The sequence below is a fragment of the Sturnira hondurensis genome, unplaced genomic scaffold (genome assembly GCF_014824575.4).
Source record: "Sturnira hondurensis isolate 20B ecotype Veracruz unplaced genomic scaffold, ASM1482457v3 Scaffold0022908, whole genome shotgun sequence".
Taxonomy (NCBI): Eukaryota; Metazoa; Chordata; class Mammalia; order Chiroptera; family Phyllostomidae; genus Sturnira; species Sturnira hondurensis.
The window spans coordinates 8,192,289-8,219,047 of NW_028095539.1; the positions used below are offsets into that span (position 1 = coordinate 8,192,289).

The 26,759-nt window shown below is 64.9% G+C and overlaps 1 protein-coding gene across 1 annotated transcript in view; it reads right to left on the reverse strand.

Annotated features, from left to right (window-relative positions):
• Window positions 1-1,308: 1,308 nt before the first annotated feature.
• Window positions 1,309-26,759, reverse strand: part of NOTCH1 (notch receptor 1) — a 39,991-nt gene continuing 14,540 nt past the window's right edge. Inside the window, exons 3-34 of the mRNA XM_037036393.1 lie at window positions 24,233-24,495; window positions 23,423-23,761; window positions 21,398-21,520; window positions 20,606-20,839; window positions 20,133-20,288; window positions 19,772-19,957; window positions 19,509-19,622; window positions 18,922-19,035; window positions 18,420-18,653; window positions 18,231-18,341; window positions 17,480-17,672; window positions 17,126-17,271; window positions 16,904-17,017; window positions 15,300-15,419; window positions 14,881-15,033; window positions 14,251-14,479; window positions 13,669-13,870; window positions 13,072-13,225; window positions 12,789-12,973; window positions 12,140-12,272; window positions 11,582-11,839; window positions 11,383-11,495; window positions 10,250-10,821; window positions 9,692-10,120; window positions 9,056-9,204; window positions 8,165-8,381; window positions 7,965-8,052; window positions 7,694-7,859; window positions 6,911-7,206; window positions 5,496-5,643; window positions 5,321-5,418; window positions 1,309-4,209 (exon numbers count right to left, since the gene is read on the reverse strand). Of these exons, the coding sequence (XP_036892288.1) occupies window positions 2,758-4,209; window positions 5,321-5,418; window positions 5,496-5,643; window positions 6,911-7,206; window positions 7,694-7,859; window positions 7,965-8,052; window positions 8,165-8,381; window positions 9,056-9,204; window positions 9,692-10,120; window positions 10,250-10,821; window positions 11,383-11,495; window positions 11,582-11,839; window positions 12,140-12,272; window positions 12,789-12,973; window positions 13,072-13,225; window positions 13,669-13,870; window positions 14,251-14,479; window positions 14,881-15,033; window positions 15,300-15,419; window positions 16,904-17,017; window positions 17,126-17,271; window positions 17,480-17,672; window positions 18,231-18,341; window positions 18,420-18,653; window positions 18,922-19,035; window positions 19,509-19,622; window positions 19,772-19,957; window positions 20,133-20,288; window positions 20,606-20,839; window positions 21,398-21,520; window positions 23,423-23,761; window positions 24,233-24,495 (7,489 nt within the window). The 3' untranslated portion in view covers window positions 1,309-2,757. The remainder of the gene's footprint in view (window positions 4,210-5,320; window positions 5,419-5,495; window positions 5,644-6,910; window positions 7,207-7,693; window positions 7,860-7,964; window positions 8,053-8,164; window positions 8,382-9,055; window positions 9,205-9,691; window positions 10,121-10,249; window positions 10,822-11,382; window positions 11,496-11,581; window positions 11,840-12,139; window positions 12,273-12,788; window positions 12,974-13,071; window positions 13,226-13,668; window positions 13,871-14,250; window positions 14,480-14,880; window positions 15,034-15,299; window positions 15,420-16,903; window positions 17,018-17,125; window positions 17,272-17,479; window positions 17,673-18,230; window positions 18,342-18,419; window positions 18,654-18,921; window positions 19,036-19,508; window positions 19,623-19,771; window positions 19,958-20,132; window positions 20,289-20,605; window positions 20,840-21,397; window positions 21,521-23,422; window positions 23,762-24,232; window positions 24,496-26,759) is intronic.

Sequence of the window (26,759 nt, forward strand, 5' to 3'; positions counted from 1 at the left end):
ATCAACATGACCTTGAGGTTCAAGGGGACGTATCTCCTCTGGGGGTGGCCTCCAGGGACTTTGGGGAGCAGAGCGGTCCTCCAGACCAGTGGGTCCCACAAGGTCCATCCTGCTGCCCCTGTGGGAAGGAACCCCACACCCCGAATGTATTTCTCAGAAGGTCAGACACCGCTAGTTCTTTCTCTCAGAAACTGATTTGTGGAGGCGAAGTTCGCAGAACACGAGACTGGACTCTCATGGTCGTCATAGCCGTCAGCCGGATCTCCTTCACGTGACCTCTGCGCTCGGCCCCTTCGCCACGGCCAGGAGACACTCCTTGGTCAGGTGTTCATCTCCCGAGAGGCAGAGCTGAGGAAATGTGTGCGGAATGGGGAATAAAGAAGTGTGTTACAAGGAGTTGGCCCACACGATGACGGTGACGAAGCCCCCGGGTCTGTGGTCAGCAGGCCGCAGACGTGGGGAAGCTGATGTTTCCCCCAAAGCAGGAGAGGCTGATCTGGGGTCCAGCCCAAGCGGCCCGGCTGCAGGAGCTCTCTCTCATTCAGCCACCTGGCTCACTTTAGACCTTCACCTGATTGGACAAGGCCCACCCCCACTGGGGGTGTGGGAGGGGGTCTGCTGCGTGGCCACACCCACTCCCATTCACCCTCTGTCAGTGGGTGGGCGCTGGGGCTGGTCCCACCTCTTGGCCCATGTGAGTGGTTCTGCTGGCACCACGGGTGAACGTGGGCTTGAGTTGGTTTCCCTTCTTTTGGGTGCATAGCTGGGAGTGGAATTTTGGGGCTCTGAGAGCACTTTGGGCAGAATTCAGGCTGAGCCCGCCCCTCTGCATGGCGGGCCCATATTCTTTTCCTGAACTCTGCCCAGCACAGTCAGTCGGGCTGGAGGAAGCATACGGACGCAGGGAGGAAATCTCGGGTTCTGTGCTTGGGTGGCCAGGGGGCAGGAGACAGGCAGCACACTTTGCAGGAGGGGACAGCAGACTGTTAATCTTGTTTGAATCCCACCTGCCTGGGGCGGGGCCAGGGCCAGGTGGAGGGGGAGAAGGGGAGGCCCAGGTGGGTTCCTGGCCAGGGTCCCACGGTCTCTTCGTGGCTCTCCCGTCAGAAAAGGCAGAGGGACTCCGGGGTCTGTCCCTCCTTCCCTTCCCCTCCCAAGAAAGGGAGCCAACACTGTGGACAGCCGAGTTCAGCAAGACTTGGATGGCATCAGTATTGTTTTTTTATTGCAAATTAGTTAACAAAAAAATGAAAAAAAAATACATCATTTTTATTACCTAGTTTTTCACGTAGTTAATTTTTACAAAAGTTTTTTTTTTTTCCTGTAAACTACACTCTATTTTACAAACACAGTAAGAATCGACATCTTGGGACGTGTCTGTCACACCCACAAGGGGTGATACAACATCACCCTCGCAAGGCCGGAGGAGCAGCCGAGGGGGTGGACGCCTGCCCCACACGGGCGGGCCCTTCCTGGGTTCACTTGGGAGCCACGGTGGCAGCAGCAGGTCCCGAGGCCTGGGCTGCGAGTGGGACCCGTGGTGACACCTCTCATCAACATGACTCCCAACAGACTTGTTCATTCAGATTTTTTAAACAAAATCCACCTTTAAAAATGTATTTACAGACACTGCCACAGGCTTATACTTGATATTGCAAGAATCTGCCTATCCCCTGGGCACACCCCCCCAAATGGGAGGGGTGCCCCAGGAGCAGGCCTGTGTTGTCCCCCAAGGCCACCAACTCAGCTGTGCCCCGCTGGGCCCCAGGACCAACCGCCTCTGCACACCAAGGCCAGACACACGCAGCCATGATTTTCCAAAGCCCTGATCATAGCTCACTCTGCAAGTCCATAGAAACAGTCCTGTGGGCCAGCCCCTGCCCTCGGCGGCCAGTCCGCCTTCTGCCGAACCTGGGGTGCACACCGAGCGTCCATCTGGGCGGCCCAGGCAGCATCACACCCCGGAGAAGGGCAGCGTTCCTCTTCGTGGGCCAGGGTGGGTCCCTGCACAGCCACGCTTGACTTCTGCTGTTGAAGCACCCAGGGCCGGGGCCGAGGAGCCCCCGGAAGGAACGAGACCTGGCAAAACCGACACATGACTACCTACTACTGAGCCCGAAACAAAGATTCACGATCGGCACCCCCAGCGCAGGCCGTCAGGCGCAGCCCAAATGTGCCCAAAGGTGCGATCCGCAGCCTCTCAGCTTCCGACTTCGGATGCAAGTCAATCCACGGGCAAGGACACGAGCGGAGACTCTGCTCCTTCCTCTCTCGGTGCTGGGGGCCAGGGATCCTGAGGAAACCGCAGCCGCCCCGGCACCTGGGAGAGCTTCTTGGACAATGTGGGCACCACTCCCTTCTCTGACATTATTTCTTTTTTGGATTTTGAAAAAAAAAATCAATAAATAAATGGTACTTACAAATCATGAATCTTTGTTTATATTTTTTAACAAATACGTAACAATTTTTACCCTAAGTACAAAAATCATGGTTGAGAACTAATTTGCTTTCTTGGAACAGACAGAAGCTTCTATCTGGAGCCAGAGAAAACAGCACATATAAATAAAAAGGCAGTGTTTCCACGTAAAATAAAAGTACATAAATAAATACAAAAAAAATCTGAAATCCATGTCATCCTCTTTTGTATAAAAACATGTTTAAAAAAATGCTCCTTTGGTCGGCCCAGCGTCCGCAGAGCAGCCAGGCGGCCGCCCCGGCCGGGCCCAGGGTGGGCAGCAGGGTCCCGCAGACACCGGTTCACTTGAAGGCCTCCGGGATGTGGGCAATCTGGGACTGCATGCTCGTGGGCGGGCTGGAGATGCCCTCGGACCAGTCGGAGAGGTTGGAGTGTGGGGACGAGCTGGACCACTGGTCGGGGGACTCGGGGGACGGGGTGAGGAAGGGGTGCTCGGGCACCTGCAGCTGGTGGCTGGGGGTGTTGTCCACGGGCGAGGAGGAGCAGCTGTGCTGGGAGGGCGGCGTCAGGAACTGGGCGGTGGTCATGGGTGGGACCAGGGACGAGGGCAGCGAGGTGGGCAGGACCTGGCTGTCCTGTGGTAGGACGGTGTGTGCCGCCAGGCTGCTGGGGCCCAGTGGCTGCACGTCGGCCTGGCTCGGCTCCCCACCCAGGAAGCTGCGGCCCAGGTGGCCACTGGTGGCGGAGCTCACTCCAAGGTGCGGCTGGGGCGGCGGTGGCAGGTTCTGCTGCTGCTGCTGCTGGACGCTTGGCTGCTGCTGCACCTGTTGCACCTGCTGCGTCTGCACCAGGTGAGGCTGGGTGGCCAGTCGTGTGTTGGGCAGGGCCTGGTAGCTCAGCATCTGGGACAAGGCAGTGGCAGAGAGGCCGCCGTGCAGTGGGCCCATCATGCCGTGCTGGAGGGCAGGGGCCTGCGTGCTCAGCGTGCCTGGCGCCACGCCCCCTCGCAGAGGGTTGTACTGGTTTGGCACCAGGCCGTTCTGCAGCCGGGACAGCCATTCGCACTGGCCATTCAAGCCGGTGGTCGCACCCATGGTGAAATTTACGGCCCCACCGCCACCACCGGTCCCCAGGACTGCGCCCGTGCCAGAGGCCACGGGCAGGTGGGAGAGGCGTGGCGGCCCCGCCTCAAAGGCAAGCCGGCCACCCCCACCCAGCGCTGCCATCTCGGGCTTGGCTGCCACATTCAGGTGGCTGAGGCCTAGGTGGGCATCGGGCATGCCGGGCAGGTGGCCCAGGGGCACGGACGGAGAGTGCTGGAACGGGGAGGGCAGGAGGGGTGGCGAGGCCACGTCGGACAGGTAGCCATGGGGTGACTCCAACGAGTCCACAGGCGACAGCACACTCGCACTGTCCAGCAGGCAGCCCTTGCCGTCCTGCGACTTCTTCCTCCGTGCTTTGAGGTCCCTGGCCTCCTTGCCACCTCCGGCCGGGCCCTTGGTGCTGGGCTTGCGGGCCTTCTTGCCCTGCACAGCCGACTTGAGGTTGCCCAGGTAGCCGTTGGGCGAGCACAGCGGGGGCGACAGGGTGTGCGCGCCATGCAGCTGGGGGCTGCGCACCAGGCTGTACTCGTCCAGCAGCCGCACGATGTCGTGGTGCATGCGCTCTTGCGCGATGTCGCGGGGCAGGCGGTCCATGTGGTCTGTGATGTCCCGGTTGGCGAAGTGGTCCAGCAGCACCTTGGCGGTCTCGTAGCTGCCCTCCCGGGCGGCCAAGAACAGCGGCGTCTCCTCCTGTGGATGTGAGCATGGGACCGGGCGGGTTACCCCACAGGCCCCATCACTAGAGGGACCGGCCATTTGACCCCCACCCACCCATGGCCAAAGCTCCTTTGACCTGACCCCAGCACCCTCCATCATGTGACCCCATCAAGTCTCCTTAAAAACAAAAGCTTTAAATACGTCTTCTGACGCCTGCGCAGCGGCAGTGTACGGGATCCGGCGCTCTGGACCAGGACACTCTGGACCAGGACGCTCTGCCCTTGCGGGAGTCGCCGGTCCCACGGGGGATCTAACAAACAATGGCTTCTCTTCCCCCAAAGCCACACAGATGCAAATGTGATGACAAGTTCAGGGGCTTGGGGATCCCTGAAGTAGTGGAGGTGTGGGCACCAGGGTGGGAGCCCCTCATCCCTGTGGTCCCCAAGTTGCCCTGACACCCCAGCTCCTTCCCTGGGTCTCGGTCTCCTTGTCTACAGTGGACATGCCACGTGTCCCCACTGGGCCCTGGGTACAGCCGAAGGCACCCCCCACCAGGGACCCAAGAGCTGTGCCCAACAGTGCCCCCTAGTGCCCAACACTGCTATGTGCCCTTGCCCAGGAGAAAAGGAGACCCCACGGGAAAAGCAACGGGGGTCTGTGGAGCCAAGGAGCAAGGGGTGCCTGAAGGACCCCAATATCAGTTCAAGAAACAAGGGGGTCAGACTGGCTGCAGGGGACACTACAGCCATGGTGGGTGAGAAGGGGTGGGCTCACAAGCAGGTAGGCAACCACTCACGTTGCATCTTGGACCACACAGTGCCCTGAGCCCCAAAACCTTCCAGTGTTCTGGCTCAACCCACACCATCTGGGTCACCCCTCCCCCCCGCCCAGTGACAGCCGAGGACAGAAAAGAAGGTCCAGGCCACCCCCTACACTAGGACCCATGTCCCGCTGCATGGCAGCCCAGTGCCAGGGAGGGGACCAGTAAGCCCGAGTCGGGTCAAGGGAGGACCAACAACACACAGGCCAAGCTAAGGGTCTGCGTCTGCCCGTGCGCCCTTTTCTTAGCGGACCTTCCTGGCCTGGGAAGCCGAGGCCCAGGCATTGAGGTCACTGGTGGTAGCCCTCGCCGGCGCCAGCCCACCTTGTTGTTCTGCATGTCCTTATTGGCACCGTTCTTCAGGAGCACGATGGCAGCCTCCACGTTGTTCACAGCGGCAGCCCAGTGCAGGGCGGACTTGCCTGTGTGGGAGGCAGCGGTCAGCCGGGGAGGCGGGGGGGCAGGCGGTGCCCCACAGGCAGAGCCACAGCCCACTTACCTAGATCGTCCACGGCGTTGACGTCAGCATGTGCGTTGATGAGGTCTTCCAGCATGCCCTCCACGGCCAGGCGGGCAGCCAGGATCAGCGGGGTTGTGCCGTCGTGCATGCGGGCGTCCAGGTCTGTGGCTCGGTTCCGGATCAGGATCTGGGCGACAGGGAAGGTCTCAAGTCTTGGCCAAGTGGGACCCAAGGCCCTCCCGGGGTCTGAGTGGCCCTGGCAAGACTGGACGGCCATGGAGTGAGACAGCAGTGAGGGCAGGACTGCTGCTGCTAGGGACACCAGGCCTGAGAGCAAGCTGTGCTGCCCACACAGCAGCCTTCTGGTGACCACACGTGGCCTCGGCTCCAGAGACCACAGTGACTCAGCGGCTGCGCAGCCTGGGTCACAGGTCAGGATGACGATCGCTTTGCTGGTGAGCAAAAATAGCTGGGCACCAAGCAGTATGTAGGACTGGCCTTTTCCTACAAAGCGCCTGTGGGAATGTGTCTCTACGTGCCAGAAAGGCTGCCATTGCTCCTGCGGGCACAGCCTGCCTCCTGGGGCTCATTTACATTGTCCTCTCTCAGCTAACCCAAATCCTCAGTTTCTGATATCCATAGGACAACGTGCTAAAAATTATGAAATCAAAAACTCTGGTGCCCTGGCTGGTGTAGCTCAGTGGCTTCAGCACGGGACTGGGAACAACACAATTGCGGTTCAGTTCCCAGTCAGGGCACATGCCTGGGTTGCAGGCCTGTTCCCAGTTCCCGGTTCCCGGCAGGGGACGCACGAGAGGCAACCATACATTGATGTTTCTCTCCCTCTCTCCTTCCCTTCCCCTCTAAAGATAAATAAAAATAAATTAAAAAAAAACAAAACAAAAACCTCTGGTGATCCCCTAGGGTCTGTCCCATCTCACCTGCCCACCTGTGCAGGGCGGGGCTAGCCAGAGCCTGGGGCCTTACGGCACAGGGACCAGCGAGCGGCTTACAAAAGAGGCCTCTGCCGGGGACGCTCCCCAGAGTCCTGGGCATCCAGATCCCCAAATCCACCTCTGTTCTGGGCTCCCTAGCAAGGCCATGTCCCAGGTTTGCAGGCACCAAGCAGCAGCCTGGAAGCCCTCCACAGGCTATGACTCTGGCCCCGACTGGGAGGGAGGAGCAAGGTGCCAGGGCCACCACGGTGGGAAAGGAGCCTGTCTCAGGTAGCGGTGAGGAGGCCTTGCTCCCAGCAGGCGCTGTGCTCTGGCCATCTCTAGCCTGGCTTCCCTGTGGGGATGACGCATGGGGGCTGGCGCCCTCCCCAGACTTGTGTCTCGTGGGGGACAAAGACACCGCTGGCCTATCTAGGTCATACTTGTGGTCCACATGAACAGAAGACCACCCAGGCCAGCGTGGCAGGCACAGCGGGGGGGCTGGCAGCAGCTGCCCACCTGGAAGACACCCTGTGCATCGGCGGACACGGCTGCATGCAGCGGGGTGCGCCCCATGTTGTCCTGGATGTTGGCGTCGGCGCTGGCCTCCAGCAGGCGCTTGGCCGCGTCTGAGCGCGAGTAGCGGGCGGCCAGGTGCAGGGCGGTCTCGCCGGTGCGGTCCGTCTGGTTGTGTAGGCTGGCGCCCTGGTAGATGAAGTCTGAGATGACGGCCGGTGCGTCCTCCTCCTCTTCGCTGTTGCCTGTCTCCAGGCCCCCTCCGCTGCAGGAGGCGATCATGAGGGGCGTGAAGCCGTCTGCAGCGAGGACAAGGGTGGACACAGAGTCAGGACAGCCCCGCCCTGGCAGATAGCCTGTGAGGACACTGGGCCCAGCCTGGGGTGGCCCTGCCCATTGGGCCTGGGGGGGCCACCAAAACCAATCTGAGCATCTGACCAATGGACCCTTGGGCAACGAAGACCTGCAGCTCTGCTTACGACCCGCGAGGTCGTCGCTGACACCCCCCCAGAAAGACGACAGAAGAATGCAAAAAACCAGCCCTGTGGATGCCTCAGAGGGAGTGTCTGGGAGAGAGGATCAATCGGGGGCAGAGCAGCGAGAGCAGTCGGTGGGGGGGGAAGCCGGTGGGGACTGTGTGCTCTCCCCCACCCCCACGCCGCTTTCAGAGTATTGACCCTGGGAGCTCACGGGAAGGAGGCAGGAGGCTGCGGGGTCAGGGATGCGCAGGCTGCCCGAGGAGAGCGGCCCCGGCCAGAGCGCCCCTGGGGGCCGCCCCGCACTCACCAGGCCCACGGACGTTGACGTCCATGCAGTCTGCGTCGGCCTCGCCCTGCGGCGGCGTGGGGGCCGTGGCGGGCACGCGCAGGTCGGCGGCGTCCAGGTGTTGCTGGGTCCACTGCCGGTGGTCTGTCTGGTCATCCAGGTCAGGAAGAACCACCGGCTCCTCGAACTGAAGGGGGGGCCAAGCAGAGAGCCACGCCACGTCACCTCAGGAGAGGGGGGGACAGGGGGACAGTGCAGAATACCCAGGGAGACCCTGGGTCCCCTGACTCACCCGGAACTTCTTGGTCTCCAGGTCCTCGTCACCCCACTCGTTCTGATTGTCATCCATGAGGGCACCATCTGAGGAGTTCTTCAGGGGCCTGGGGTTGGGGAGAAGGAGCAAGGCTGAGCGGGGCGCCCTGGGAAGCCCTGAGGTCCGCAGGGGCCCTGCCCTCCTCCAGCCCCCAGGAAGCCACAGCAGCGCCCACTCACTTGAGTCCCACAGAGTCCTCGCCGAGGGGCTCCCGCCGCTTCTTCTTGCTGGCCTCCGACACCTTGAAGCCCTCGGGGAACCAGAGCTGGCCATGCTGCCGCCGGCGCCGGCGGGACAGGAGCACCCCGCAGCCCACGAAGAAGAGCAGAACGAAGGCGGCCACGGCCACATACATGAAGTGCAGTGGAGGGGGCGGGGGCGGCTCCACCGTCTCACCTGCGGGCACGGGGCCGGCGGCGGGCGCCAGGGCGTCAGGGGGCCGCCACGAAGCAGGCCGGCGGCCGGGGGGCAGCGGACTGGCTGTGCAACTGGGCGCCTCCTCAGCCTCTCTTCCTCCATCCCGCCCCCCAAAATAAGGTCATCTCTATGCGATTAATCAGAATTGCAAACTATCGCTAAATTCTCTCCTGCACCGGCCGAGTGTCAGGAGGCGGCTTTCACTTTCCTCCCCTTTAAGGTGGAGGATTAGTCGGCCTGAAGCCGCCGCACTCACACTGAGCCTGTTAAGACAAAGGATTTCCGGGGATTTTCGAGACACAAACTTCAACTCTTCACATGACACCGATCAATTCTTCTCCCTCCCTCTCTCTTTCTCCTTCTTAAAAAGCTGTAATCATTTTGAAATAATATCCAACAAAGAAAAATCGGGGGGAAGGAGCGGGGAGAGAGAAAAGCCCCCACTCTCTGGCGGATGCGCTCGTCCCCGGGGCCCCACTGGCAGCTGTCACGACGGCAGGCAGGATGTGCCAGGCAGAGAATCCCAGAAAAGTGCTCCCCAAGCGTGGGATGGCACAGCACACGCCCGTGGGTGGCGAGTGACAGGAAGAGTAAGCGCGTCGGCAGGGGGACCGGGACTCAGGAGCAACGGGGGCAGGCCGGCGGCCACTCACTCTGCACAGCCTCGATCTTGTAGGGGATGTTGAGGCTGCCCAGCGAGGCGAGTGCGCCCAGGAAGGCGGCCACGTCGGTGGCGCTCTGGAAGCACTGCGAGGAGGCCTGCGCGCACTGCCGGTTGTCGATCTCCAGGTAGACGATGGACCTGCAGACATGCGGGTGGGCGGGGCTCGGCCACAGGCTTCCTCCCCGAACCCAACCCACCTCCCGCATCGTCCCAAGGGGTCCCCAGGGAGACAGGTGCTCCCGGAACTCAAGGGGGCAGGGGTGGCAGGGAGCCAGTGGCGGGGACAGGCACAGACACGCACCCGTCAAAGGGCCGTCCACCCCAGCTCCACCACCCTGCAGTTCCCTTAGGTGCCAAAAGCTCCCACTTCCTCATCTCAGCAGTACTGAGACCTCAAGCCCGACCTCTCCTGGGGGCTGAGCCCTGGCCCTAGAGTGTGGGCTTTGGGGTCAAGAGCCCTGGGTGGGACTGTGGCTTCCGCCGCTGGCTCATGGCAGGCCCTGACTTCCTGGGTCCGTCAGAAACTCGGTCTCTTTCACCGTCAGGTCCGGGGGGAACCCTGCTCTTGGGGCAGCCCTGAGCACCACGCAAGGCTCGGCCCCTCCCTGAGTCGCTGCTCACTCACCCGCGGACGTCCATCGGGTCCAGCTCCCTGCGCCAGCGCCCGCCCCCGCCGCCGGGGAGAAGCGAGGCCTTCGCCTGGCCGAGCAGGGCGCCGGGAGCAGCCCAGCCATCCAGGGAGCGCTTGATGGGGTGCTTGCGCAGCTCCTCCTCGTGGCCGTAGTACGGGAAGATCATCTGCTGGCCGTCAGCGTCGCGCTTGAAGACCACGTTGGTGTGCAGCAGGCGGCTGAGCTCCCGCAGGAAGCGGACCGAGTCGTTGCGCAGCTGCTCGGGCGGCATGAGCACCACCACCACCAGGGTGCCGGCCGCCAGCCGCTCCGGCACGTGCTCGGCGCAGTCCAGCCCGTCCCACTCGCACTCCGCGCTGTTGCAGCCTTGGTCGCAGTGTCCGTCTCTGAAGTGGTCCTTGCAGTATTGGTCGTACAGGGGGCTGCGGGCGCAGGGCACCGTCACGCCTGCGTCCGGCCAGGGCCCGCCCCTTGCTCGCTCGCCCCGCCCCTCGCTCGCTCGCCCCGCCCCTTCGCTCGCGCTAGGGGAACAGGCCTGCCCGCCTGCTTACTTGCACTGGCCCTCTGTGTGCTGGCAATCGAAGCCATCGAAGAGGCAGCCGGCCGAGTTGCACTGGCTGTCGCATCGGCCGTTGCGGAAGTACTTCCAGCACTCGAGCGACTGCGTGCAGTTCTGCCAGGGGTCGTTGAAGTTGAGGGAGCAGTCGCCGCCGTCCCAGCCGCAGGCGTGGTTATTGCACTGCAGGCTGCAGACCTTGTTGCCGGCCTCCGCGCGGCACTCGGGCAGCTCGCAGGCCTCCTCGACGGGCGGCGGGGTGATGTCCAGGCCCACGCCGCCCCGGAAGCTGTAGTCCAGGATGTGGCACAGCAGCCCGTTGAACTTGGCGGGGCACAGGCAGCGGTAGTGCGGGCTCTCCGATGTGGGCTCACAGGTGCCATGGTTGTAGCAGGGGTTGCTGCCCACGCAGGGGCTGCTGGCCAGGAACTGGCACTCGGGGCCCAGGAAGGAGCCCAGGCACAGGCAGGTGGGGCTATGCGGGCCAGAGATGCAGGTGCCGCCATTGAGGCAGCGCAGGCTGCCGCAGGTGCGCGCATCGTTCTCACAGGTGGCACCCTCGAAGCCCTGCAGGGACAGGCAGTGGGGGAGGCCCAGGGGACTCAGAACAGGCTGGTTCCCAGACAACAGCGACCGGACCAAGCCCCCACCGGGGGAGGGGCCGGCAGCCTTTCCCCAGGCAGTGAGGCCCTTGAAGTCCCGTCCTCCTTAAGAAGCTCCAGGGTAGGCAGGGAGGGAGGGCGGAGCACAGGGTGTTTTCAGGGCACTGACAGATTCCACATGATAGTGTGACATTTGGATATGCCACAGTGTGCACTGCCAGAACCCAAAGAACGCTGCAAAACACCCGGAGCGGCCCTGACACTCTGGGAAACACTGTGGACCTGACTTAGTAACAATGTGTCGATGTCAGCACATCAATAGTAACACCGTCCATAGTAACAAAGGACCACAGGGAGGCAAGGTGCTAATAACGGGAACTGGGAATGTGGCGGGGTGGGGAGATGAAGCAACTCTACTTCCTGCCCTGTTTTCTTAAAACGGCTCTAAAAACGACATCTGTGGGCGCAAAGACAACCTCCGGGGGCACAGGGAGCCCTCCCACCCCAGCCCCGCAGTTGCACCTACCGCCGGGCATCTGCAGATGAACCCTCGGGCGGTGTTGGAGGCCACGGCGCAGGTGCCGCCGTTCTGGCAGGGCTTCCCTTTGCAGCCGTTGATGACCGACTCACAGCGGCGCCCTGGGGACCAGAGTGGGCGTGAGGCTTGCTGGGCCGTGCCCCAGGTGCCCCCCCCCGACCCCCCGCGCCAGGCCCACTGCACCCACCGGTGTGGCCAGGGCGGCACTCGCAGTGGAAGTCATTGACACGCTGCACGCAGTTCTGGGTGCCACGGGCGTCACAGGGGTTGGACAGGCACTCGTTGACATCGCCCTCGCAGCGCTCGCCCACAAAGCCAGGCAGGCAGGTGCAGCTGTAGCCGCCCACCTGGTCCACGCAGGTGCCGTTGTTGAAGCACTTGGGGCCTCGGGAGATGGGGTCGACGGGGGGGTTGCAGTCGTCCACGTTGATCTCGCAGTGCACCCCTGCAGGAGCCCAGGAGTGTTGGGGACCCGTACCGGCCGAATGCTGGCCCCTGCTCCCTCCCGAGGCACCCCTGGACCGGCGTTGAGGACAGGGACCACACGAACACTTAGGAGATACAGGAGACTAGCATGGGCTGACTGCTGTGTGCCGGGGGCCTGGCCAGGCTTCTGCCAATAGCCCTGCGCCTGCCTTTTCCCCGAGGGAGGCTCTGGCTGGGTCCAGGATGCCTCTGGCCGGTCACGGGGTGCCCAACCGCCCACTTTCTCCTGGACCACAGCCCTGGGCGTGGCGACCCTCACCCTGTGTGCCCCGGGGACAGGAACACTTGTACACGTTGGTGAGGTCGATGCAGGTGCCCCCGTTCTGGCACGGCTGGGACAGGCATTCGTTGATCTCCTCGGAACAGTTCACCCCGTGGTAGCCGGCAGCGCACTGTGCAGGGAGATGGGCAAGGGGTGGGGACTGTGGCTCCGCCCACAGCCGAAGCACGGTCTGCCACGCCTGTGCTGACAGCACCACAGGGGCTGTCCTCTCGCCCAGTGAAGCCTTGGGCTCCCCATCGCTGGCGGACCCAGAGGGAGACCCTTGCTCAGCCAACCCTGCGAAGGGCCATAGTAAGCTACGAGTCCCTGCCCACAGCAGGGGCCAGACCCTATCCCCCAGGATAGACGTGGGGTGTCCTGGGCTAGGTGTCAGGTAAACCCAAACGGAAGACCCTACAAGAGGAAAAACCCTGTCCAATTTCTTAATGTATTCTTCCAGCCCCCACCCCAACCGGACACCTCCTCCAAGCAATCTTCCCCGATTACCCTGGTTCTCCCTTAATGGGACCCAAACGTGTCCACATCTGCCAGGCTTGGTCTTTCCCAGTGTGCCACCTCCTAGCCCAGCGCCCAGCATTTGGTGACACCGCAGACACACACGCCCTCCCCCGGGACGGCCCCCCACCTCGCAGGAGTAGCCACCAGGGTAGTCAGTGCAGGTGGCCCCGTTCTGGCAGGGGCTCGGCGAGCACTCGTCCACCTGGTCCTCACAGTAGCTGCCCGTGTAGCCCGGCTGGCAGCGGCAGTGGTGCGTGTTGCCGGCGTCCATGCATAGCCCCCCATTCCGGCACAGGTGGGTCACGTTGGTGTCTGCGGGGGACGCGGCGGCAGGGAGCATGAGGCCCAGGCCCCCCTCCTGGGGCACGGCCTCCAGGGAAGCCCAGGCCCGGGAGGGCCGCGCTGGTTACCTCGCTGCCGTGCGGCCGCCTCGCAGGACACACTGGGGACGTCACAGTAGAGGCCAGTCCAGCCGCTGTGACACTCGCAGCGGTACAGGACGTTGGTCTGCCAGCACTTGCCGCCGTTCTTGCAGGGCGAGGAGTCGCACCAGCGCACGAGGTTCTGGGGACGGAGGCCGCGCTCACAGCCCGCCCGGGCCGAGCAGTCACGTGCACCCGGGACACTCACGCCCAACAGCCTCCCACTCTGGCCCACACGGGTGGACACTGAGGCCGGGGCTCCCGCTACTGGGGAGCAGCCCGGGCCCCCAGCAAATCCAGACCACCTTCTCTTGAGAGCAGTTCTTCAGAAATCAACGATTTTGTTGGAGGTTTTTGTAGCGGATGTTTTAGGAGCAAATCTCCCAGGAAGGCCCATCTCTGAGACTTGCGTGCGACCTCTAGCTACACGCTGGCTCCAGCAACCCTCCCCCACCCCCCTAGCCTTTGCCCTCTCTCCCACATCCTCTGCCCCCACCCTGGATGGCTGCCCGTCCAGCCCAGACCCCCAGGAGCACGTGCCCAGGGTCACCCCTGCCCACCTCCTGCCAGGAACCTCCAGCTCACCTGGCAGTTGAGGCCAGTATAGCCCAGCGGGCAGGTGCACTTGTAGGTGCCGTAGCTGTCCTGGCAGGTGCCGCCGTGCAGGCAGGGCCGTGAGTCACACTCGTTGATGTCGTGCTCACAGTAGCTACCGGTGAAGCCAGGCGGACACAGACAGGTGAAGGAGTTGATCCCATCCACGCAGGTGCCGCCGTTGAAGCAGGAGCTGGAGGCGGGCGGGCAGCAGGGGAGAGGGTGACTGGGGCTGCAGGACCGCGCCCAGGCAGGCCCCTCTGCGCCGGCTCAGACCGTGGCCGAAGGAGCCTGGCAGCCGCCACAGGCTAGAAGCAGCCCCCAACATGGGGCTGGGGCCTCTGCCTGTCCAACCACATCGCACCCCCTCCTGCGCAGGAAGGCACACCAGCTCCTAAGCTACCAGGGATCCCAGTTCCTCCTCGTCAACTGACAACGGCCCTCTTAGGGCGTCAACACCACCACACAGTGAACTACGTCTGACCCAACCTGGCCGGCTGAGAGTGACCCCGTGGACACCTGCTTGGTGGGCCAGGCCCAGACACGGTGCCCCGCCCCGGGCCGGGGCCCCACCTCTCCGTGCAGTCGGGCACGTTGTTCTCGCAGTGGATCCCACTGAACCCCGCAGGGCAGGTGCACGTGTAGCTGGCCACGCAGTCGGTGCAGTTGGCGCCGTGGCGGCAGGGGTTGCTGGCGCACTCGTTGATGTCCTCCTCGCAGAAGGCGCCCTGGAAGCCGGGCAGGCAGTCGCAGAAGGCCGTGTTGACGCCGTCCGTGCAGGAGCCGCCGTTGTGGCACGGGTCTGGGGAGGGGGGGAGGGCGGGCCTGAGGGGCAGGCGAGGGCGGGGGTCCAGGTGGGCCCTCGAGGTCGAGATAAGGGCCACACTCGGCCAGGCCCTTTCGTGGGGGAGGAGCTACTGGAGACAGATGGGGAGGTGTGGGATGGGCTTGAAGCTGGGCAGTGTCACTCTGGAACCTTCTGGGTCCACCCGGAAGCATGTCACTCAGTCCACACAAAGCCTGGAGTGACACTGCACAAGCAGCTGCTGCCCCCACAGCACCCCCTCTGGGCTTGGCCACGCCAGGGTGACAGCTGGTATGGCCAGGGCCACCCCGGCTCCTGCCCCAGCCACACGCATTCTCCCCTCCAACTCAACAGGACCCCTGCCCATCTCCGAGGGGACAGCTGGTCTGGCCACTCACTCGGCTGGCAGTCGTCGATGTCCGCCTCGCAGTTGCGCCCCGTGTAGCCCGCCCGGCAGTGGCAGTGATAGCTGCCGTTCGTGTTCTGGCAGGAGGCGCTGTGGCGGCACGGGCTCGTCACGCACTCGTTGATGTCCACCTCACAGGTCTGCCCTGGGGGGCAGAGTAGTAGCCGTCACGCCTGCCCCCTCCAGGCCTTTCCCTGGTGCACCCAGGGGTGGGGCCTCCTCAGCCCAGGCAGAACTGACCGGCAAGGTCAGTGCCTGCTTCTGGGGTCCCTCCTCCTTGCAGGTGGCTCAGAACTCCCTAGCTCACCTCTAAGGACAGGGAGCTCACTACCTTCTGCCCTGGAGCACCTGAGCCACCGGGGACCTCGCTCCCTGTCCCAGCCCCCCGGTTTCGGGGATCAGAGGCCTCACCCTGCCAGCCTGAGGGGCAGACGCAGGAGAAGCTCTCATAGTCTTCCGATGCCTTGCACTCGCCACCATTCCTGCAGGGGCGGGAGGCACACGGGGCCAGCACCACCTCACACGTGGCTCCTGAGGGAAGAGGGTCCAACCGTGAGCCCCAGGGTGCCCGCTGCCCTCCCAATGCCAGAGCAGGCTGGGCTGGCCCCACATGGGGCCAGAGGGGCTGCATGGGGGCCCCGTGTGTGCTCCTGGCTGAGTCAGGACCCAAGCTGGGCGAGGGACACAAACCAGAGGAACGCCCCGGCTCCCCACGGGCTGCAGGGCTCAGGTGGGGACTCTCCAGGGAAAGGAGCGCTGGCAACCAGGGTGGGCAGCCCCTCCGCAGCGTCGTGGGGCCTGGGGGCTGGCACAGGCAGGAAGCGCCCCTCACAGGAGGCCACTGAGCAAAGGCAGTGACAGCGGGAAGCAAGCCACCCACTATCGGGAGTTGTGCCTGCCTCAGCCCCGAGCACACACACACAGGGGATCCCCGAGCAGCGGCGGACCCTGTGGGACAAGGCGGGGAGCAGGGTGGGAGCCCTGTGCACCCCAGGCGGCAGGTCTCCCTGAAAGCCCAGAGGAGCTTTCCTGTTTACGGCCTGTGGGGCTGATTCCCGAGGACGCTAGGAAGCGTTATCGTCCTCGTGGCCCATTATCGCCCCGGTCTGCTGGTGCGATTTTCCAGGGCCTTTCTTTCTTTCGGTTTCCACGGTGACCTGGGCAGGCAGGAAACTCGCCAGAGTTTCCGACAATTGTGAGAAGGGAAGCAGGAAGCGGGCAGACGGGAAGCGAGTCAGCACAGGCCGGCTCCTCCCGGCCAGGCCCTCCGGCCTCTGATAGCAACCTGGCCGAAAGGGACTTGGGCACCCCGTGGTGGGGGCCCAGGGCGGCCCCCGGGGTCCTCCTCACTGAGTCAGGAGAGAAAATCCAGGCCCCTGGCTCTGGTCAAACAAAACACTGCTCTGGCCTTGGGCTGCCTGAGGCCCTGGGAGCCGAAGGCTCGGCCCCACCCCCAGCAGGGCCCAGTGGCCCCTGTGGCGGTGGACTTTTGGTTTTTAATTCTCTGCCTATCTGTCCTGGGTAGGGGACATTTCCTGTGATCCCCGTGGCCAGGGCAAGAACAGAAGCTGGGACGCCCAGGGAAACGTCCCCAGCCCCTGCTCCATGGGGACAGAACCTCCTTGTTTCTCTACACGAAGAGGGCCTGCCGTCAGAAGAACCCCGAACCGGCCTGCAGATAGGTAGGACGGCCGGCCCCAGGGGCCACGCTGGCGTGCGCCCGGACTGCGGGGGCGACAACCCGGCATAGACCCTGCCTCTGCAGCTGAGGGCTCCCCCTTCTCACCTCCCGATGAAATAGTTGGGGCTCACTTAGACCAGAATGCTCTCTGGGCACGCTGTGTTTTTGTGCCCATGTGGCACAGACACCCCCAGGGTGAGGCCTACATGCAGCCAGCCTGTGGTTCCGAGGAGAGAGCAGGCCTTCGAGAATGGCGGCTGGGCCTCCCAGGAGAGCCGCTGTGCAGCCAGGCCTGGCAGGCCCGCCCCCTGCCGCCCCCAGGCCCCGCCCCCACCTGTGTAGGGCAGCGGGCAGTTGCACTTGTAGCCCGCCTCGCCGTCGATGCAAGCGCCCTGGTTCAGACACGGGCTGGACGCGCACTCGTTGATGTTGGTCTGGCAGTTGGGGCCTGAGCAGAGGGAGCAGCGGTCAGTGCCCACCCGTCGCCACGTGCCGTGCCTGGTGCGGGCAGAGGGCCTGCCCGCCCCGAACCCCGGGCCCCGTGTGGCCGGCTCACCGCTGAAGCCTTCCCGGCAGGTGCACACGTAGCCACTGGTCATGTCCTTGCAGGTACCGCCATTGACACAGGGATTGGACTCGCACTCGTTGTTGTTGATGTCACAGTTGGCCCCGCTCCACCCAGGGTCACAGTCACACTTGTACCTGGCAGAGGTGACCGCACTGCAGGTCAGGGCTGGTGGAGATGTCCGGCCTGGGCCCTGCCCAGCTCCGGCCCTCTCCTGCAGTCAGATGGCAGGGAGGTAGGGGCCCCACCTGCCCTCGGAGTGCCCGCCCCGCCCAGGACAGTGGCGGCGGTTTGGCTCCGGGGCAGTGACCAGGAGGCCCCCCGCGCCCCTGCCCCGCCCTGTACCCATTGAGGCTGTCCCGGCAGGCTCCGTGAATGCAGGGGTTGCTGTCACACTCGTTGACCTCTGACAGGCACGTGGGGTCGTGGTAGCCCTCGGGGCAGCGGCAGGAGAAGCTGTTGACGCCGTCCTCGCAGGTGCCCCCGTTGTGACAGGGGCTGCTGGCGCACTCGTCGATGTTGATGTTGCACATGCTCCCTGTGGGGGAGGGGGAGGGGCTCAGCTCCTGCACCAGGGCCCCCAGAAGAGAACAAGGAGGAGGGCTCTCGGAGAGCAGGGTCTGGCCCAAGCCTCAGTTTCCCCCTCTGTTAAACCAGGGGTGCTAACCAAGATCTCCACCTGGTCCTTCAAGGCATGAGCTGGTCGAGCAGGCATTTTGTGGGACAGTGTCCAGCCAGCCTGGCCCAGCCCAGGGCTCTGTGTGGGGTGGGCACTGCACTTGCGAGCCTCCTCCCAGCACCCCTGGGGCCAAGCCTGCACCACCCGTCCGACCGCAGGGCCCCTGAAACCCAGACAGCCAGGACATGCTCGGGGCCAGCGCTGTCCTGGACCCTGACCCTGCTCTCAGCCTTAGCTGCCTGGCATTGGCTGGAGCCCAGGACCCTCGAGGTCCCTATAGCAGTCAGCCTGCAGCCAGGCCCTGGGGACGTTGCTGACTGTGACCTCTGAGCATAGCCTGGGCCTGTGGCAAGGCCTGTGGCGGGGAGGCCTGGGAGGGACAGAGCCCCCTGGGGCCCCGAGTACCGGGCGCCTCACCAGTGTAGCCCGGCTCGCATGCACACTCGTAGCCGTCGATCTTGTCCAGACACGTGCCCGCATCACAGGGGCTGCTGGCACAGTCGTCCAGGTTGATCTCACAGTTGGGACCTGGGGGGTGGGGGACACCTGCGGGTCAGCTCCTGAGCCCGCCCCCAGCCCCACCCCCCGCGGGGAGCGGCCAGGCACCTGTGGTCCCCTTGAGGCAGAGGCAGAGGTAGGCATTGTCTCGGTCCTGGCAGGTGCCCCCATGGCGGCAGGGCTGGCTGTGGCACTCGTTGACATTGGTCTCACAGTGGTGGCCCGTGTAGCCTGGCTGGCACAGGCAGGTGAAGGCGGCGACGCCGTCCTGGCAGGACCCGTAGTGGCAGGGGTCGGGGTCACACTCATCAATGTCCACCTCACAGTGGGGTCCCGTGTAGCCTGCAGGGCGGGGCACAGGACTCAGGGTGGCTGCTCCCTGGGCACGAGTTTGTGCCCTGCCTCGGGACTCTGCCACCAGACAGACCCAGGTGGCTTACACTCCCACAGGGGCACATCGAGAGATGCCCACGCAGCCTGGCTCAGAGCTGAGCTGCACCCCCGAGCACTGGGTTAGGGCCCCCGCCTCAGCTCTGACTGTCCCCTTCCCTGGACCCTGCTGGCCTGCCCAACTCCATCCCCGGGGCCCAGCAGCGGGCCGGCACCTCACCCTCTGTGCACACGCAGCTGTAGGTGTTGGGCCCGTCCAGACACTTGGCCCCATTCCTGCAGGGCGTGCTCGCGCACTCGTCCACATCGTACTGGCACAGGTTCCCGGTGAAGCCTGCGGCCCGGCAGAGGGGTGGCCGTCAGCCGAGAGGGTGGGCACTACGGGTCGGTGGCCAAGCCCCGGCCGGCCCGGACCAGGAGTGCCCCAAAACGAGCTTCCCCAGAGTGTGCTTCGGCGGGGGCTCGGCGGGCAGACTCAGCCCCCCAGGGGCTCCGCAAGCCCTCTAGGCCCCTGCAGGCCATCTCCCCCAGCCGTGAACCCTTGGGGAGCCAGGCGGGGGTCCTCTCTGCCCAAACCTCTCAGGAGTCTGGAGAGCATGCCCCCTCCTTAGGGCACCCCAGCAGCAGGAAGGAGAATGTCTGGGCCCTGGGCTTCACCACCCCAGGTGAGCACACCCAGCAAGGTGAGGGGCCAGTCCCCCTGCCCATCCTGGACACACCCCACCACTCCCGAGGCTCCCGCAGGATGAGGCCTGGCGGGCAGGACCAGCCACAGGGAGCACAGGGGCCCGGGGGACGGCCCCGCACCTGGGGGACACTCGCACAGGAACTGGTTGATCTTGTCCACGCAGCGGCCGTTCTGCAGGCAGGGGCTGCTGGCGCACTCGTCCTTGTTCACCTCGCAGTACACACCCTCGTAGCCTGGGATGGGGATGGGGGCCAGTTCAGTCTGGGCCCGTAAAACCCCATCCCACGCCTTCCACGCCAGGTCTGTGGCCCGTCAGCCGCCCACAGCCGACCCCCCGCCACCGTTCCCGCTCCACCCCCCCACCCCCGGCCAGGCCACGCACCCGGCATGCAGATGCACTGGAACTCCCCGATCTGGTCCAGGCAGGTGGCGTCGTTCTGACACGGGTTGGAGACGCACTCGTTGACGTCGATCTCGCAGCGCGGGCCGGTGTAACCCGGCAGGCACCGGCACTGGAAGGAGCCCAGCGTGTTGATGCATTTGCCCTTGTGCTCACAGGGGTTGGCGCCTGGCAGGGGTCGGGGCCGCACAGTGAGGGGCTGCTCCAGCCTCAGATGCTCTGGGGCCTCCCCACCCCCATTAAAGGCTGCACCCCCCACCGGACGAGGGACCTCCCGAGGGCAGACTCCATTTCCGTCGGATCCCTCAGCCCTGTGACACGGTGCCCCCTGCCCGGAGCTCACCCAGCGCGCACTCGTCCACGTCCTGGCTGCAGGCCGGGCCTGTGTACCCCGAGGGGCAGGTACAGATGGCCTTGCCGTTCACGGGGTTGGTGTCGCAGTTGGAGCCCTCGTTGCAGGGGTTGCTGATGCAGGCGTCTTTGAGGTGGCAGAGCAGACCTGGGCGGGGCGTCGGCCATCAGTGGGCCCGCCCTGGCTCCCCCAGATGCCCCAGGAGGGGGCCTCCCAGTGGGTCCCTGCCGCATGTCCCAGGTCATTGGGGTTCTTCCAGGAGCCTAACTGCCACCCAGGCCGGCCCCAGGCCGCCCCCACCCCCTTCACCTCAGAGCGGACCCTTTAGGTCGTCGTCCCTGGGGCCCTAAAGAGCCAGCCTGTGTGTCAGAGCGAGATCACACGTGCCAGCCCGGCCCCAGGGACCCCCGGTCAAAGGCAGCGAGCCCTGTCAGGGCCTGCGCCCAGGGCAACCCGACCCTCACCGGTGCGGCCGTGGGGACACTCGCAGTAGAAGGAGGCCACACGGTCGTGGCAGGTGGCGCCGTTGAAGCAGGCGGCGCTGGCGCAGTCATCGATGTTCTCACTGCAGTCCTCGCCGGTCCAGCCGTTGACGCACACGCAGTTGTAGCCGCCCAGGGTGTTGTGGCAGGTGCCGCCGTTCTGGCAGGCATTGGGGATGAGGTGGCACTCGTCCATGTCCTGGGTGCAGTACTGCCCTGTGGGGGCAGTGGAGCCCTCAGCCCCAGGCCAGGACCCTCGCTCCTGCCCTGGCCATGCCCGCCTCCACCAGGAAGCCTTCCTGGGAAGACTCCTGGATCGCCAGCCTGAATCCCATTTTCCCTTCCTCCTCAGCACCGGGGTGGCGGCGGGGGGGGACTTCTGTCTCCCTGTTCTGACTGTGTGCACATGGGCGCACTGGGGTCCACTTGGGCTCATCACCCCCACCAGACCGCGAGGCCCAATGGCAAGGCTTGCGCCCAATGGCCAACATCCCTATATCCTACCCAGCAGGCGGGGCTCAAACCTGGGGACTTGTTTCTGGCACAGGGCTGCCTGGGCCCAGGCGACAAATGGCCCATGTCTGTGCCGACCACTGGGGCAGGGGCCTGACCACTGGGGTAGGGGCCTAAGATGCTGGTTCTGGGCAGAAGAGCCGCCCCGGGTCGCAGCACCAGTCCCGGCCGGATGAGGCTCTCGAGGCCCTCACTTTCCTCAGGGGAAACAGCATGACGAGGGGGTGGAGCCCCCGCTCGGCGGCTCCCCCGGGTACGTGCCTGTCCACTCGGGCGGGCAGCGGCAGTTGTAAGTGTTCACGCCGTCCACGCAGGTGCCCCCGTTCTGGCAGCTGTTTCCCGGACAGTCGTCTACGTTCTCTTCGCAGTTCTGGCCGGTGAAGCCTATGGAAGGAGGAGGGCCAGGGGCCCGGTCAGCCCTCATCCTGCAATGCCACTGCTTCGGGGTCCTCAGGGACTGTGCCCGACTCCCTGCCCTCCCCACTCCTGAAACCAAGCAGCACGTTTCTCTCCGAGGAACCATTCGGTAAAGGGCGCTGGACAGACGGGTGGACGGGTGCACACAGGTTCTGGGGGTCTGCTGCAGAAGCCCTTCTGAGGCACAGCGCTCCCAGTGGCTCCCTGACAGAGCAGTGCCCGAGGGCCAGGCACTGTGGTGGGGGTGGGGGGGCGCGGTGGTCGGCCGGGCGTGCCACCTCACTGGGACTGCCGGGGCCGGGGGCCGGCAAGCTGGGCAGCAGGGGCAACAGGGCCAGGCTGGCGGTCCTGGGGCAGCACAGAGCCGGAGCCACAGCCCTCCCAGCTCCTCCCCCAGCCCGGGGCGGTGAGCTATTAATCCACTCGGCCCCTGCTAGTCCAAGGACCAGCGCAGAGAGAGGTGTGCCTGGCAATAGCCAGAGCACAGGCAGTTACTAATTAACGTCCCTCCGTCCCTCCCAGTGCCTTTGAACACTCCCCTGCCCTTGGGGACACAGCCCCTCCCCTGACCCCCCCCCCCAGCTGCCCTGGAGCAAAATCAGCTGGCCAGGAAACACCACAATGTAAATCAGAGTGGTTTGGGGAGCGCCCCAAATCAGAGCCCAGAGCCTGTGTGCCATTTCCCCTGACACTGGGGAGCCCTGCGCCTTGGAGGATCCCCTTCTCCAGCAGGTGGGGCTGGAGGGCTGGGCTTACCCCCCGCCCCCAGGTCAGGCCAGCACTGAGGTCTCGGGCTCAAGGTCACACAGCCACCAAGGCGGCATCTGAACTGAGGGCCTGAGGCAGGCCTGGCCAGAGGGCTCAGCCCTCAGCTCCCCAGAGACTGACTGGCTAGAGGCCAGCAGCTGGGGAGGGCAGGTGTTGGGGGGGGGGGGACCCAGGGACACGCAGGACGGGCACTCGCCCAGCCTCTGCACACACAGGCAGCACCGCGGCGGCGGGCCCGGGGCACGGCAGCCTCAAGAGCACTTCCTCTTCGTAGGGCTGGACCAGGCTGGCAGTGTGGGGGCCGGGGCACCCCCAGGTCACCCAGGGGTCAGCAGGGCGAAGTGCCCCCCGCACCCACACTCCACCCACTCCTCCCTCGTTCCCACTCTCCTGCTGGGGTCCCACCTCTCCACTGTGGTATGCAACTGACAGACCAAGAGGTTTCAGACCTCCTCATCGTCATTAGTTTTAGGCCACGAGCAACAAAATTGAGTCAAATAAAAACTAGGATGGGAAGACCAGTACGAACAACCAGTACAGGGGGGCTGCTGGCGTGACGGAGTGGGGGAGGGGGCCGTGCTGCTGCTGCATGGACCGGCAGAAGGGAAGGGCCACCCCGGGGGAAGTGACGGTGCCAGCCCGGCAGCCCCACCCCCCGGAAGCAGGGGAAGCCCCGGGCTTGCATGGGGGAGGTGCTCCCTACCACAGCAAGGCTTCTGCAGCCTGCAGGTGTGTTCCTGGGAGCCCCAGTGAGGGGCACTCACACGTGGCCGTGCCTGCTGCCCCGGGAAGCCCGGGGCCCGGCCTCACTGAAGGGCCCTGGCTCGGGAGAGGCATGCTGGGGGTCGTGGGCTGGCAGTCTGGTCACAGCACACGCCGCCCCAGTCAGAAACGGGCAGCTGGGGACTGGGGTGGCAGCCGGACCCCACCCAGGCCGCCTACCAATGCTCCTGATTCCAGACTTGCCCCCACTCCATGCACCCAGGGCTACCTCCTAATTTGCAGTCAGGGGCGCACACACACCCCATCCAGCTGGGCCTGCACCCCTCCACACCGGCACCCCATTCCCGCATGCCCCGCCCCAAGGCCGGCGGGCAGTACCTGGCAGGCAGGTGCACTCGTGGGTGGTGTCCCCCGTGGGGCGGCAGGTGCCCCCGTTCTGGCACGGGGAGGGGCTGCAGGGCACGTAGGGCAGCTCACAGTGGGGGCCGGTGTGGGAGGCACGGCAGGCACAGCGGTAGGAGCCGACCTCGTTGTAGCAGGTGCCGCCGTTGCGGCAGGGACCGGGGTTTTGGCCACACTCGTTCACGTCCTGCCGGCAGGTGGGGCCGTGGAAGCCAGCCGGGCAGCCGCAGATGTAGGTGGCCTCAAAGGGCAGACACTGGCCACCGTTGGCACAGGGGTTGGAGGCACACGGGTCAGCTTGTTGGCACATCTTCCCTGGTGGGCAAGCGGGGCGAGAGGGTCACACTGGCAGGGCCGCCCCCCGCACCCTCTCCTTAGTCCTCGGGGCCCCGCCACACAGTGCAGCCTTCTCTCTACAGACGAGGGACTTCCCAGGGGCTGAGTCACACAGCTGCCACGGGGCCTGTCTGCCTGCAGAACTCCCAGAAACGTCTATCTGGCTCCACTGTGCCCCTGGGTGGCGGAAGGCAGGGAAGCGGCTCCTGGAGCGGAGCGGCCGGAACCCGACAACCAGGGCTGGGACGGGGCTCTAGTGGGGCAGCTCAGAGCCGTTTCTAGATCACAGACCCCAGCGGCCCAGGAGAGCCCAGGACCCTCCCCCAGCCACAGAGAGTGGGCATCTGCCAGCACGTCCCACAGCTGGGGCAGGGCCAGGGCCAGCCCACCCCCAGGAGGGCCAAGCATCCCAACAGGAGTCCTCAGGGGCCCAGCCCACCCCGCCCTCACCTGACCAGCCCGGGGGACAGAGGCACTTGTAATCCGTGAGCGTCAGCAGGTCACAGGTGCCACCGTTGCGGCAGGGGCCAGCAAGGCAGGGGTTGTCTTGGGGTGTCAGGCAGAGGGGCCCGGAGAAGCCCAGGCGGCAGCTGCAGGTGTAGTCCACGGCTCCGCCACGGTCCACCACATGGCATGTCCCACCGTTCTTGCAGGGGGCGCTGAGGCAGGGGCTGTGCGCCTGGCATCGCTGGCCCGCGAAGGCCTGGCTGCAGCTGTGGCAGACACGCAGAGGGGTCAGTTCCGCCGGCTGTCCCGCCACTTGGCTCCTGGGGCGGCGCCAGCAGCTGCCGGCCTCACGCGGGCTGCAGGCACAGCAGGGCGGGCTGCCAGGGCTCTGCCAGGGGCAGCGGGCGTGTTCTGGGACCACGGGGTGACTGCACAGTGTCCTGAGCGAGCTAAATGCCACTGAACGGGACACGCTCAAGTAGTGAGTTTTATCGTAAGTGAGTTTCACCTCCACACAAAAAAATTCTGTTAACTGGGGGAATGGGCTAGAGACCAGCACATTGGACAGGACCCAGCTTAGACTTCCAAACCAGCCAGCCTCCAGGAGGGGGGCGACAAATTCCCGCCACTGCCACTGGACTGGGTGGGGGGGGGCACAGGAGCACTCTGTGAGACCCTGCCTCCTCCCCCTCTAGCTTTTCTACCACGAGTATGCCACACGTGGGTGATGAGAGAGGGCTCCATGTCTTCTTCTTTGCGCATCTACACGAGGGCAGACGTGACGTGGCACTGCTCCTGTCGAGGGCTGTCCCCAATGGGGACCTCACGGGGCCACGGCTGGTGCCCCACCCCCACCCACGTACAGCACCCAGCTATTCCTTTATAAACGAGTCCCAGAAGTCCAGGAGACATCTGCCGGGACCAGAACCACCCAGTCTACAGCTGGAGCGGCCGTACACGCAGGTGTGTGCCCCGCCCCGAACGCACCGGGCAGGCACCCTAGGAGCAGGTGAGCGGAGAGCCGGGGCAGGGGCGGGAACCCTGCTTCCCTTTCCCAGTGCAGGACGCCCCTTGGCCACCTGTTGGCCCAGCCTCCAGAGCATAAATTGCCGGCTGGGGTCACCTCGTGGCCTTGCTCCTGCGGGAAAGCTCAGCAGAGGCCCTGGGACCAGCCAGGCATTGCTCTTCCCAGGCGCAAAGCCTCTGAGGCAGAACGTGCCCGCCTGAGGTGGCCAGGGCGGGAGGTCTCCGCTCCGTACCCACAGCCCTAGGCGCTGCGTGGGCGGGGCCTCACAGAGGGGCGGGAGCTGGTGGGGCACCTGGGGGGTCCCCTGGACAAACAGGGGCTCTGCTCTGCCCCTGGCACAGCGCCTGAAGCTGTGGCCGTGTAGATGCCTGCGGTCCAGTCTCCACTCCCTTCCCTGTCGCCCTCGTCCCTCACAAGCTGAGTGACCCAGGAGAATCCCCACCCTCGAGGGGTGACAGGGGTGGTTTGGGGGGCCGGGGTCTACGCGTTTCTCAGCAACTGGACTGTTCCCCTGCCCCTGCGGCCTGGGAAGCATCTGTCTCCCTGAGGCTTTTTATCTGTGCCTGCAGCTTGAGCTTGGGCAAGGCGGACCCAAAATGGCCACTGGGGCCCGCCATCTGTTGCCAGAAGCCAAAAGTCCCAAACCAACTGGCTTAAAGAAAACAAGCTGCCCCCCCGCCCCGCTCCCCCCGGGAGGCCCGGAGAGCTGACTCGGGCCTGGGCTAGGAGGGCTCCTCCTGTCGGGCACAGACCCAGGGAGCTGGGTGCTCAGGCACCCAGCACTGGGGCTCCTGCAAGGCCACACCCCCCGGGGGTCTGGGGAAGGCTGCTCCACCCGCCCGTGGATCCAGTTACTGGCCGCCTGCTCCTGGCCTGAGCTCACTGGGAACTGAGCAGTTGGGCTGAGTGGGGTTGGGGGGGCAGCACCTCCCCCACCCCACTCAATGCCCTCCATTGTCAGGCAGGAGCTGGCTACCACTCCCGCCAGAGAAAAGGCTCCTGTTCTTCCCCAGCGGCGGACGGGGCGGGCGGGCGGTGGGTGCGGGACCAGGGGCAGGCTCATCAAAGTGGTGGGAGGCTGCCCTCGGCACCCCCTCCCACTCTCTGCGCCCCTGCCCTACTTTTTGTGAGCTCGGCTCCCCTCACTGGTCCTGGGGGACCCCTGCCGCTACAGGCCCCCCCCCCCCGTCAGCTCCCTAACGTGTCGGGACACTGGGGGTCTCCAAATGGACCAGAAAGCCACGCCCAGATATGCACTCTGAGTCCACGAGCCCTGGGGCAGTGTTCCAGTGAATGTGTCCCTGCCCCCCCCGCCCCCCATCCATGCAGCCACCCCGATCTGAATGGGGACCCCAGCGTGCAGGACTGTGGGAGAACCCGCTGGACCGCGCACATCACAGCCAGCCAGACTGTTTCAGGCTGGGCCGGCGATAGGGAAAGCCCGCCCAATCAATCAGGCGTCCACAGCACGGACAAAGGGCAGCCGGGCAGCAGGTGTGCTGT